This window comes from Palaemon carinicauda, chromosome 1 (genome assembly GCF_036898095.1).
Source record: "Palaemon carinicauda isolate YSFRI2023 chromosome 1, ASM3689809v2, whole genome shotgun sequence".
In the NCBI taxonomy this organism is placed as follows: Eukaryota; Metazoa; Arthropoda; class Malacostraca; order Decapoda; family Palaemonidae; genus Palaemon; species Palaemon carinicauda.
In genome coordinates this window covers 235,032,799-235,047,665 of record NC_090725.1, presented here as the reverse complement: position 1 = coordinate 235,047,665, position 14,867 = coordinate 235,032,799, and the positions used below count along the sequence as shown (strand labels likewise).

The following is a 14,867-nucleotide window of genomic DNA, read 5'->3' as shown; positions in this document are numbered from 1 at the left end:
CCATACATCATGGGGGGCAGACCGCAATACTATTTTAAAATTATACAAGGCCTTGATTTTTTCCAAAATTAGTTATGGTTGCGAGGTATATTCTTCAGCCACCTCAAGCCGGTTAAGAATATTAGACTCGATACATCATGCAGGTATTAGATTGTCTACTGGAGCTTTTAAAACCTTGCCTATCCCAAGTCTCCTTGTTAATGCTGGAGAGTTACCTCTAGACCTTTACCGAATGTCTTCCGTTCTTCGGTATTGGTTTAGATTGCAAAGACTCCCTAACTCTCTAGCCTTTCAGACTGCAAGCCTTGTAAGACACGCATCATACTTTGAGTTGCACCCAAAATCTCCTCAACCTTATGGCTTTCGGGTGAAACGATTATTAAATAGTCTGGATATAATTAGAAATAAGGTACTTCCATTCAAGGTATCATCAACGCCCCCATGGAAGTTACCAGAGATATCTTTTTGTAAATATTTTATTGGAGATAAGAAGAATATGTCAGACCTAGAAGCCAGGTCTCTTTTTAATGAACATGTTAAAGAACATAGAGGATCAACTTTTATCTATACTGATGGCTCCAAATCTGATGCTGGCGTTGGATTTGGAGTACATAGTAATGGTTTTAATTGTAGAGGTGCACTTCCTCTGACCGCTTCCATATTTACTGGCATATTAACCGCTATTGAGAAAATAGCGTTGGAGAAGGAGGGTAATTTTACAATTTTTAGTGATGCAAGGAGTGTCCTTCAAGCTATGGAAGTTTTTAATTCTAATAACCCTCTAGTTTTAAAGATTTTAGAATGGCTTTTTATTATTGGACGGAGAGGTATAACAGTTCAATTTTGTTGGGTTCCAGCACATGTAGGTGTGTCTGGGAATGAGAAGGCAGATTCACTGGCTAAGGAGGCTGTATCCGAGTTGCTGCCAAGAAGGTATCCCATTGCCTGTAATGATTTCTTACCTGACTTCAAGAACTTGGTTTGCAATAAATGGCAACAGCAATGGGATAGTCAAGATGGCAATAAAATGCGAGAGATAACAAATGACATATCTCCTTGGAGGTATAATATGATGCCCCGAAAATGGCAGACGTCTCTTTGTCGTCTCCGTATTGGTCACACTCGGTTGACACACGAGTTTCTGCTGAAGGGCCAACACCAACCGTATTGTGATGACTGTTTAGTACCTCTAACAGTAAGGCATTTGTTGACCGAATGCCCCAATTATAACAACTTGCGGAATAGATATTTGTTTGAGGCTCGAGGTGAGGGTTGCAGGTTCATCCTTACCAAGATTCTTGGAAATGATGTGTCCTACCATGCAAGTGGCATTTTTAGATTTATTTCAGAAGCAGGTCTTCTGAAAAATATTTAACTTTTATGACATTCAATTTTTATGATTTTAATTGAATACTATTTAATTTTTATTTTTATTTTTTATTTTTGTATACATGAATTAAATGTTACCGGCGTCAATGACCTTAGATGTCAGGATGCCTGAAAACTTTAAAATCATTCATTCATTCATTAGGGGTATGGCTAACGGTATGTCTGATCATTTTTTGGTGGAAGGAAAATTAGTTGTAGCAAAAGAGTGGGGGAATTGTGTAGGTGGATGTAAAAGGGAGCTAGTGAGGGTTGAAGAGCTAATAAAACCGGGGGTAAAAAGTAAATATCAGGAAAGGTTGAAAATGGCATATGACGAGGTGAGAGTAAGAGAAACTGGTAATTTAGAGGAGTAGAAGTTAGCAAAAGAAAATTTTGTTGGGATTGCAAGTGATGTATGTGGCAAGAAGGTTGTTGGAGGCAGCATGAGGAAGGGCAGTGAATGGTGGAATGAAGGAGTGAAGGTAAAAGTGGAAGAGAAAAAGAGGGCTTTTGAAGAATGGCTGCAGAGTAATAGTATAGAGAAGTATGAAAAATATAGAGAGAAAAAGGTGAAAGTAAAGCGCAAGGTACGTGAGGCAAAGAGGGCAGCTGACCTGAGGTGGGGTCAGGGACTGGGTCAGTCATATGAAGAGAATAAGAAGTTTTGGAAAGAAGTGAAGAGAGTAAGGAAGGCCGGCGCAAGAATTGAAGAGAGTGAAAGATGGAAATGGAAGGTTGTTAAAAGGAGAGGAGGCAAGGAAAAGGTGGGCGGAATATTTTGAAAGTTTGCTGAATGTTGAGGATAATAGGAAGGCAGATATAATTGCTGTTGCAGGTGTTGAGGTGCCAGTGATGGGAGATGAGAATGAGAGAGAGAGATTACAATAGAGGAAGTGAGGAGAGCACTAGATGAAACGAGAGTAGGAAAAGCATCTGTTATGGATGGTGTGAAAGCTGAGATGTTGAAGGAAGGGGGTGTGACTGTACTTGAATGGTTGGTGAGATTGTTTAATGTGTGTTTTGTGTTGTCAATGGTACCAGTAGATTGGGTCTGTGCATGTATTGTACCACTATATAGGGGTAAGGGAGATGTGCATGAGTGTGGTAATTCAAGAGGTATTAGTTTGTTGAGTGTAGTTGGAAAAGTGTATGGTAGAGTACTGATTAATAGGATTAAGGATAAAACAGAGAATGCATTCTTGGAAGTACAGGGTGGTTTTAGAAGAGGTAGGGGTTGTATGAATCAGATTTTTACAGTTAGGCAGATATGCGAGAAATATTTAGCAAAAGGTGAGGAGGTGTATGTTGCGTTTATGGATCTGGAAAAAGCATATGATAGAGTTGATAGGGAAGCAATGTGGAATGTGATGAGGTTATATGGAGTTGGTGGAAGGTTGTTGCAAGCAGTGAAAAGTTTCTACAAAGGTAGTAAAGCATGTGTTAGAATAGGAAATGAAGTGAGGGATTGGTTTCCGGTGAGAGTGGGGCTGAGACAGGGATGTGTGATGTCGCCGTGGTTGTTTAACTTATATGTTGATGGAGTGGTGAGAGAGGTAAATGCTCGAGTGCTTGGACGAGGATTAACACTGGTAGGCGAGAATGATCATGAATGGGAGGTAAATCAGTTGTTGTTTGCGGATGATACTGTACTGGTAGCAGACACAGAAGAGAAGCTTGACCGACTAGTGACAGAATTTGGAAGGGTGTGTGAGAGAAGGAAGTTGAGAGTTAATGTGGGTAAGAGTAAGGTTATGAGATGTACGAGAAGGGAAGGTGGTGCAAGGTTGAATGACATGTTGAATGGAGAGTTACTTGAGGAGGTGGATCAGTTTAAGTACTTGGGGTCTGTTGTTGCAGCAAATGGTGGAGTGGAAGCAGATGTACGTCAGAGAGTGAATGAAGGTTGCAAAGTGTTGGGGGCAGTTAAGGGAGTAGTAAAAAATAGAGGGTTGGGTATGAATGTAAAGAGAGTTCTATATGAGAAAGTGATTGTACCAACTGTGATGTATGGATCGGAGTTGTGGGGAATGAAAGTGATGGAGAGACAGAAATTGAATGTGTTTGAGATGAAGTGTCTGAGGAGTATGACTGGTGTATCTCGAGTAGATAGGGTTAGGAACGAAGTGGTGAGGGTGAGAATGGGTGTAAGAAATGAGTTAGCGGCTAGAGTGGATATGAATGTGTTGAGGTGGTTTGGCCATGTTGAGAGAATGGAAAATGGCTGTCTGCTAAAGAAGGTGATGAATGCAAGAGTTGATGGGAGAAGTACAAGAGGAAGGCCAAGGTTTGGGTGGATGGATGGTGTGAAGAAAGCTCTGGGTGATAGGAGGATAGATGTGAGAGAGGCAAGAAAGCATGCTAGAAATAGGAATGAATGGCGAGCGATTGTGACGCAGTTCCGGTAGGCCTTGCTGCTTCCTCCGGTGCCTTAGATGACCGCGGAGGTAGCAGCAGTAGGGGACTCAGCAGTATGAAGCTTCATCTGTGGTGGAAATGTGGGAGGGTGGGCTGTGGCACCCTAGCAGTACCAGCTGAACTCGGCTGAGTCCCTGGTTAGGCTGGAGGAACGTAGAGAGTAGAGGTCCCCTTTTTTTTTTGTCTCTTGTTGATGTCGGGTACCCCCCAAAATTGGGGGAAGTGCCTTTGGTATATATATGTATGATGATATATATATATATATATATATATATATATATATATATATATATATATATATATATATATATATATATATAATATATGTATATATATGTATATATAAATATATATATATATATATATATATATATATATATATATATTTATATATATGTATATATATATATATATATATATATATATATATATATGTATATATATATATATATATATCTATATTTAAATATATATATATATATATATATATATATATATATATATATATATATATATCTATATATATATATATATATGTGTGTGTGTGTGTGTGTGTATATATATTTATATATAGATATATATTTATATATAAAGAACGCCACAAAACAATTTGGTGAACAGCCTCTCTCACACTCGGCCACCTAACGACTGCATAGGGAACCATCTCAAATCCTCGCATCTTAAATTTTTCTCATATCTCGGTGCAAAAATTTGCTCGAAACTTTCTTCGTATCTCAAATTTCTCATACGTTGGGACACTCGTATGTAGAGGTATTACTATATATATATATATATATATATATATATATATATATATATATACATATATATAAATATATATATAATTATATATATACACATTTATATACATATATATATATATATATATATATATATATATATATATATATATATATATATATGTATATATATATATATCTATCTATATATATATGACCCATGTAGATGAATAATGAGATGGAATATGGGGTTTATTCATTTATTACAAAAGCTTTGTTCGTACTTACACTGTACACAACTACCCTCTCAGGTGAGGGACTTGTCAACTCGAGCGCCCAAAGGCAACTAAACTCCCTTCACTACCAAAATGCAATCTTGTACAATAACATGCTGAGACATAGGTTTTTGTGGAATACTCATGAATATTGAGTTCATTTACCTTGACGTACAAGACACATCTACATATATGAATTAGTACATTACTCCCCCCACAAGCTCCTCACTCCGGGAGGAGCTGCGCACTTGCCCTCACTAGTGTATGATACATGGAGGAGACTCCGACCGGGAATAGGCATGGCATGTTCTAAACAGAAATGCAACATAATTATATATATTTATATATATATTTACATATACATACACACATATATATATATATATATATATATATATATATATATATATATATAGAAATCACCCAAAAAAGTAACACATCTTCCACAAAAAAATTAAAAATGAAGTATTGCATGTAAAAATTTACACAATACTATATAAATAATTCCACTCATTTCTTCTTAAGACCTCTGCAACTAAAATACAGAATACCCAAAGTGAAAAAAAATCATAACATCAGTTTTACAGAACCTCATCAATAACTTCCCTCTGGATGTGGGCAATACGGGCTTTTTGGGCGGGACAGGGGTAGGAATAAATATTCGTTCATCCCTCGATTTTCCTTGTCTGGGTTTATGGCACAATTTCGCAGCACAACTCACCACCACCGTTTCGCCATTTATTTAAATCACTACAACACTTGCACTTGCAACTTTCAACCGATGGCCACTAGCCTTTTTCTCGAGAAAATCATTCATCTTCCCGCCCTTCTCTTATAACATGAAGTATAAGGTATTCACATCTACACATTCTCTAACACTGCCTATCCTCAAGGCTGAACTTTAATCCCGCAGCCACTTGCCATTCTGGAACTGCCCCGGCCCCAGCAACCAGGAATCATATAAATACATGAATAATACAGCATCCGCCTGATGGATCTCACCTGACGTATTTAACCTCTTATTGTTTTTAGGTTCACTCAGCAATGTTATACGCATTGTCACACTCAGCAAAATTACCACAACATTTTACCTATACATTAAACATCAACATAAGGACACATTGTTATCATCAAGTTTATTTAAAACACGTCAAAGGAAGAAATGAGGTCTGTTCAAACAACAACAGCAGCAAAGGAAAAAATATTCTACGTATCAACTCGAGGAATGTCACGTATGCGGGGTTAAGGAGGAACACTTTTGAAAACTACCTCTTCAGTCACCACATGTATATGTGCCTGATGGTGTTCAGACACTGCACTATTAATAATGCTTTGTATCACAACTGTGTTAGATTTAACCATCTTTACTCGGTAGGGATCCAAATATGCTGGTTCTAGTTTGAGTTTCCTAGGTTGTAATCATTTCAAATACACACGATTGCCCATAAATACTTTTACCGGTGTGGTTTTGAACTGACCATCATACTTTGAGCTGTGTTTTTCATTAGCTCTTTTCAAAAACCTTTCAGTGGTGTTCATTGCTCTCCTCAATAGATTTAATAAATATACACGGTGTTGCTTAGTTGAATGATTTGGCAATTGTTGCGAATTAATAAGTACCGTATATGGTAACACAGGATCCTTTCCATACACTAAAAAGAAAGGCGTGTCCCTGAGCGAAGCATTATACGCAATGTTCAAAGCTAGCTCAGCGGTAGGAAGCATGGCGTGCCAATGAAGAGGGTCCTCAGCCACTAAGTAACGTAAAATTCGCACTACTTCCCTATTATGCGATTCCACTAATCCATTTGCTGAAGGGCTATATGCAGTCACTGAAAAGTGTTCGATTTTCATCAAGTCCTTGACCGATTTCACCACCTTATTTATGAACTCGAGACCATTATCACTTATTAAAATTTTCGGGCAACCAAACCTAGTAATTAAAGAGCACAGCGTGTGGGCTAATGAGTTTGCAGATTTATCCAACATTGCGTAAGTATGAGTGTACCAAATAAATGCATCCACAAATACACATATATACTTATTTTATGTTAACCCAGTAGGAAATGGTCCTACTACATCCATATGCCCTCTATAAAATTTAATAGGAATCACAGGCCACTTTCTGGCTTCCGGTACAGTGTTTTTATGTTCTTTGAAACAGTTACAAGCATGACAACCTTTTATATAATTCTCTATAGATTTTTTCATTCCTAACCAAAAGAAGGATTCACGTGCTTTCCTTAATGTTCTATCAAACCCTAAATGCCCTGCATACGGACTTCCATGTACAATGTGGATGGCTCCTTTAATTAAAGAGGGAGGAAGAACTACCCCTGCACAAAATTCCTGTCCCCTCTTCTCGTAAGCACAATATAAGATATCATTTTCTATAAAAAACTTCTCACAAGGCACATTCAGAAATGACAGATAACTCTAAGATTCCCCTTTAATCACTGCTCGCACTCTTTCCATCCATTCCTCTTTTTTCTGTCCTTCTCGGACTTCTTTTATGTCCCAACCTCCCAAGTCAATCAAACCTGCATCATCAGGGCATTCATTCTGGACACCCCTGGTCATGTCCTCGGTCACTCACATACATTTACTTTCGCTGCTCTCTCTCTCTCTCTCTAACATCTGCAACTCTCTCCCTCTCTCAAACGTGTTCCGTTTGTTCCTCGTGAGAATTCACACTCATTTTGATGGGAGTCTTCAATATTTTGGTTACGTTCTTCGTTCCTCTCTTGTGCCCTAGTTGTTACTCCTATTACTGCACCTCTAGAGACAGCATCAGCTACCTTGTTAGCTTTACCTTCTATGTGGTGAAAACCCTTTATACTAAACTCTAACAATCTCTCAATCCATCTCGCTTGTCGAGAGGTCAAATAATTTTTATAATACAAATCACATAAGGGACGATGATCACTTTGCAACTCGATCGACTAACCTAATAAAAAGAACCGATGCCTCTCTAGAACCCAAAGAAAAGCTAAAGCCTCTCGATCGAATGTACTATAATTCTTTTCTGCCCCTTTTAACGCCCAGAAAGCAAAAGAAATGGGTCGCTCTCTGTCTTTATCATCTCGTTGAGAAACGACGCCGCCAATAGCTACGCTACTCGCATCTGTTGTCTCTAAAAACGGGCGAACAAATGTAGGATATGCGAGTAATTCATTGCTAGTTAAGGCAGCTTTCAAATGGTTAATGGACCTTTCTTCTTCCCTTCCCCAATTTATTACTTTTTGTTTTTAAAGCATCTAAGGGTCTCGTTATCTCTCCAAAACCTCTTATGAATTTACGGTAATACCCAGCGAGCCCTAGGAATCCAGCTCCTTAGAGTTACGTAGCCTGGGGAAATCTCTAATAGCCACTACTTTACTGGGGCAGGGTTGGATACCTTCTGGGGTTATTATGTGACTTAAAAATTCGATGTGTTTACAGAAGAATTTGCACTTTGACAAATTTATTTTCATACCATTACGTCGCATTGCTTCTAAAACTTTATGAATATTATTATGTTCTTCAGCCATTTTCCCTGTAATTATGATAACGTCTAAATAATCAAGAATATTATGGCCAATTAAGGGAGACAAAACTGCCATCATTACTCTAGAGAAATGACTTGGAGCATTTTTAACACCGAAAGGAAGAAAATTAAACTGAAATAGTTGATCGTTAGCTATAAAAGCTGTTTTACATTTACTGTCTTCCTGAATGGGTATTTGATAGTATCCAGATTTTAAATCAACACTTGTAAAATATTTACTTTCTCAAGTAATTCTTCGATCAAGGGCAATGGAATTGCATTATCCTTAGTGACTGCATTCAACTTCCTATAATCAACACACAATCTTACCGAGCCATCCTTTTTCCTAACAGCTACAATTGGAGAAGACCAGGGGATTCGCTCTCCTCGATTATCCCTTGTTCCCTTAATTTATTAATTTCCCTTTCTATCTCTCCCTGGAAATGAATGGGTACCTTATAAGGCCTTGACCTGATCGGCTCCGCCTGCCCAGTTTCAATGCTAAAGGGAAATCGATCAATCCTCCCACGTGACTCATCTCCAATTGCAATTACATCGGAATAACTATTGACAATGTCACTAACTACAGGCTGATATTCTGACGGACATAGTTTTCACACTTGCATAATTAAATTCTGAGTGCGTTCGTCTGTGCGGGCTGGAGTTGTGGCTCCCCACATCCAATTATAAGCAATTTCACATAACTAATTCACACACAGAATCACTTCCTAACACCAGTTTTTCATTTGACAAATTAACTATCGTTATATCAGATCTTTTCTCTTTTATTTCCGTCAAGTCCTCTATGATTATTTGCGCCCAATTGTCATGGGGTTTAACAATGACCTTGGTTCCTTCTGGAAGAGGGCGACACGGGGTCACTTATAAGCTCGTAAGTGTCTGTGGAGACAACACTTTTCCTCTATCAGGTACAGCTGTTACCTTACTTATATGTCTCTCCGAGCTCACATATGCACTTAGCCCCTCATGGCTTTCTGTCGACAAAATGTACCCTCCTGCTTTTACTGTTATTGTATCTTTTCCCCCAAAAAATGCAAATTTGATTATTAGAGATAAAATCAATTCCTAAAATAGCCTCGATTCCTGGAATTCCCAAGGTGGGCAAGACAAAAAAATCATGTGTAAACTTCACAGACCCCACCTTAAAGTTGACGATTGTTGTATGGTTTATGTGTAGTTTATTTCCTCCTGGCATGTCAAGAACGATGGATGCCGCCGACTGTAGTGGGTTTGATGAGAATCTTTTTTCAATCAGTGAAACACTGGCTCCTTTGTCGATCAGCGCTCAAATAGATTTATCTGGTAGGTCAATCCTTACTGCTAGCATTCCTAGACTGCCATTACGAGATATGGGGCATGGGCCAATGACCTCAGCTGCAATGCTGCTGCTCCCTAGTGCTGCGGGGGTGAGGTCGGGGGTACCGATGGAGTTCCCAGTGACTGCTCTGTCACCACGTCCATCGTCACCACTTCCTCGGCTACTGCTTGTGATGTCATGCGGGGGTGGTGGGCCATCAAACTCCCTCGTCTCCCTCTTCCTCAGTTTCCTTTTCCTCGGATGTTGGGCGGGGGGAGATGTACGTGTGCCACAGGCCGCCCGTCCTCGACTTTTTTTGCTGAGCACTCTCGAGATAGATGACTGTAGGCCTGACAAGTGTAACAGTGCGGGGATCCTTGGGTGGGGCACTCCACTCGTCGGTGCCCCTCTTCCCCACGCTGCTAGCATCTGAAGACTTTGCTAACTCTGTACTCACCTCAACCCCCCTTCGGATGTCGACTGCTTCTCATGGCTGCCAACTTCTCAGAATCGGGCCCATTATTCCCAGTAATTTTTTCTTCTGGCAAATTGTCTAAAATGCTTTGTATCACACTCACTACGTCTGCTGATGAGCGATTGTCATCGAACAAATAACCACATAAATACGGATTTACTAATCTGCGATTATGTTTACGGGCAATTGCTTTTTTATTTATCACCTTCTGGGAGATTGGCACTCCGGGTAGCAAACAAATCGCAATCCCGAAAAATGCGAGTTGCAAAACTAAGAACGGATTCACCTTCCCGTATTTTGGGTTTGTAATTTTCTTTCATGTCTCCCTTTCTTGCATCAGGCAAGGCATACTTCTCATTTAAACGTCGTTTTATTTCAGTATAACTTCTTAAACTGTCTTGTAGCCAACACATTACCTGCATTGATGGAGCATCTTTCAGCAATCTAATCACTTGAATAGCTTTTTCTCTTTCAGACCACCAATATGTGGCTACTTCAAAGTCTCATAAACACTTCAATCGATTGAAACCTTTTGTTAGGTCGTTGATCATTAAAAGGCCTAACACTTGCCTGGAGTTCTGGCAACTTTCGAACTACGATTTGCGTATCTTCACTCGGCTGTGCATGTGTACTTTCACTTGTGTGCGTTTGAACTTTGTTTATGTACGTCGGATATGCTGTGGTTGCGTGCCGCTCCTCTTCTCGTTCAACCAAGAATCTGTTCATTAACTGGTCTAAGTTTTCTAACTTATTTTCCTATTCTTGCGTTGTAATTTCCTGTCAATATTCTTCATCAGGAACGCTATATCCCACTGCTCCTTCGTTCTCATCTCCTGCAGCAGCAGCGTCTGCTATGTTAGTCCTTGTGTATCTAGGCATCTTGAACTTTTATTTCACTGGCTCAAAGAACAATTCACTCACAGCATACACAAACAGACATATTTTTACACCTGACACCAATATGACCCATGTAGACGGATAATGAGACGGAATATGTTTTCTTCATTTATTACAAAAGGTTTGTCCTTAAGTACACCGTACACAACTACCCTCTTAGGTGAGGGACTTGTCATCTCGAGTGCCAAAAGGCAACTAAACTCCCTTTGCTATCAAAATGCAATCTTGTACAATAGCTTGCTGAGACATAGGTTTTTGTGGAATAATCATGAATATTGAGTTCATTTACCTTGATGTACAAGACACATCTACATACATGAATTAGGATATATATATATATATATATATATATATATATATATATATATATATATATATACACTGTATATATATATACATATATATATATATGTATATATACATATATATCTACATGTATACATACCTATATATATATATATATATATATATATATACATATATATATGTTTATATACATATATATATTTACATATACATATATATATATATATATATATATATATATATATATATATATATATATTATATATATATGTATATATACACACATATATATACATACATATACATATTATATACATATTCATATATATACTGTACATATATATGCATATATATAATATATATATAATATATATATATATATATATATATTATATATATAGCCTATATATTATATATATATATATTATATATATATTATATATATATATATATATTATATATATATATATATATATATATATATATATATATATATATATACAAATTCAAATATTATTATTGTTATTATTATTATTATTATTATTATTATTATTATTATTATTATTTGCTAAGCTACATCCCTTGTTGGAAAAGCAGGATGCTATAAGCCCAGGGGCTCCAACAAGGAAAATAGCCCAGTGAGGAAAGGGAAAAAGGAAAAAGAAAATATTTTGAAGAAGAGTAACATTAAAATAAATAACTCCTATATGAACTATATAAACTTTAACAAAACAAGAGGAAGAGAAATTAGATAGAAAAGTGTGCCCGAGTGTACCCTCAAGCAAGAGAACTCTGACCCAAGACAGTGGAACACTATGGTACAGAGGCTCTGGCACTACCCAAGACTAGAAAGCAAGGGCTTGATTTTGGATATATATATACATACACATATATATACATATACTCGTGTATATATATATATATATATATATATATATATATATATATATATATACATATATATACATACATATATATATATATATATATATATATATATATATATATATATATATATATATATATATATATATATATATATATATATATATATATATATATACGTATATGTATTTAAATATGAATATATATATATATATATATATATATATATACATATACAGTATATATATATGTATATATATATATATATATATATATATATATATATATATATATATATATATATATATATATATATATATATATATATATATATATATATATATAAAGAACGCCACAAAACAGTTTGGTGATCGAACAACATCAAAACATTTTATGGCGTAGAGATCGAAACAAAATTTGATGGTCAAACAACTTCAAAGAACCTGTATGAACTATAACATACGCAATTTAGCCAGTTTAGGAGCATCTCCCATCTCTTTCAGACCACCAATAGATCGTGTTGTTGATTTAATTGTTTAGCATTTTTTTATATCCAAACTATGGAAAAAGAGGTGATGCCTTCAGAAGAAGAAGGAAAGCATGCTGTTCCTAGTTCATTGATAAAGGAAATGTCAAAATTGGCCGATTTACACGACTTTGTAGAAAAAAAAACTTTGATTATTTCTTTATTGATAATGCTAATAGAGCCAGCTCAGAAACATTTTAAAACGAAGGCAGAAATAATTCTCCCTCGACCAATATTTAGTAATAAGGTCCTCAAGTGAATCAAAGTTAGTCATATAAAGGGCAGAAAAAAAAATTAAGAATCCCAAAAATGCACCTAGGCCTACCCAAGTAACATTAACACATAATCCTCAAAACTTTCCACCCAAACTATCCACTCTCCTTATTACAGAGAAAGTGCAGTTGAATTTTTATTTATTCTATATCTGTTTATTTATTCTATTAGTAATATGTTTTTCTTGTTTTTGGATATGCTTTTATGTACCGTACTGTATTTTTATATAAACTTTATGCAAAAAAAATTCCCATAATAGAAGCATCTTTGAGTGAGGAACCAATTAATATTGCATTTCAATTTATTCTTATAAGAAAAATTTATTGTGCTCGAACAATTCAATGGTCAAACTCAGTTTTTCAATGAATTGTGTTCCATGATGGAGAGCTTTCAAACTGATCCATTTCTTCGATACGATAGTGATAGTGGTGACGTAAACTTTGTCAGCAATAGACGGAGACAGAGATCAAACTGAACAAACACCTACATACACATACGCACACATATACATACGTATATGGCTGGGTGTGTTTGTAAATTCTGAATTTATTCGCAGAGAACAAGTCACAGAACAGAGCATCATAATCTCAATAATTACCCGTTTTACACAAGCCATCTCCGCATTGAGAATATCACTATGGATGACAGCGGAACATACAGTTGCAAGGCCAGAGTTGAAGGGAGGCTTCCAACAGAAAAGTCCTTAAACATAATAGTTAAAGGTAATTTGATTCTCTCTTCATCCAGAACAAATATAGATTTGAAAATATTCATAGAATCGTAAAGTTACTAGATTTTGTGATGAATGGTGTTATATTTTCATACATAAAACTTCATGAATACTAGTCACAAAAACATGATTCATATTCATCTACTACAAATTCTAGTGTTTATTTTCCAGAGAACATGGATTCCTTCATAAAGATCTTAAACATAACCCAAAACATCACTTGTGGAAAAGGAGAGAATGCGACATGGGATTTAGAAGTCGAAAGTTTTCCTCCAATGCCCATATATCAGCTAAGCAGTAGGGTAAGTAATAAATGGCTTTTATGCTCTATCTTCTTGTCCCTTCTCTTCCATATCTGTTCTCTCTCACAGCAACTGATACATATAATTTTCCCCTTTATGTATATATTCTCAATTTTTCCTTCCTCACTTTTTGATGCTGTAGCAGTATTTTCCCTTTGAGTGGCAAGTGAAAGATATATATCTGTGAATCTTTCCTTTTAGTCTGAAGACGTCAATAGGACAGAATAATAGTTTGCAACTTTACACACACACACACACACACACACACATATATATTATATATATATATATATATATATATATATATATATATATGTGTGTGTGTGTATATGTATGTATATACTGTATATGTATGTATATACTATATATATATATATATATATATATATATATATATATATATATGTGTGTGTGTGTGTGTGTGTGTGTGTTACATCTAAATAAAATATTAATGTTCCCAAGTTTATCTGTTCATCTGTATATTGTATTTAGTTTAATTTTCCTTTTAAATATAATTCAATCATTCACCATATCTTCATGTTCAACATTCTTAAGCTTAGAATAATTCTCCCCCAGGGAATCTCTTAAAAGGAAATGTAATGAAACTCTGCTCTGCTTAAAGTTCTATTAAGGTTCAGCACTTAGGAATATTTTCAGAACTTAATTCTCACTCTTGAGTATACACTGTAAATTGAATACTAAATTTAACATGGAATCAAATATCCAATTTGATTCTCTAATTTCCTCTCTTATTTCTAGACGGGCTTTCAGCAACCGAAGTGAATGAAATAATTGATTCTTATTTTTACCTCAGTTCATCCCTGAGCAATT

The 14,867-nt window shown here is 36.0% G+C and overlaps 1 protein-coding gene across 1 annotated transcript in view; it reads left to right on the top strand.

Moving 5' to 3' along the window:
* The window catches only part of LOC137638479 (vascular endothelial growth factor receptor kdr-like), a 242,008-nt gene that overhangs the window by 204,082 nt on the left and 23,059 nt on the right, over positions 1-14,867 (top strand). Inside the window, exons 9-11 of the mRNA XM_068370571.1 lie at positions 13,561-13,726; positions 13,906-14,036; positions 14,851-14,867. The exon at positions 14,851-14,867 is cut by the window's right edge and continues 137 nt beyond it. Of these exons, the coding sequence (XP_068226672.1) occupies positions 13,561-13,726; positions 13,906-14,036; positions 14,851-14,867 (314 nt within the window). The remainder of the gene's footprint in view (positions 1-13,560; positions 13,727-13,905; positions 14,037-14,850) is intronic.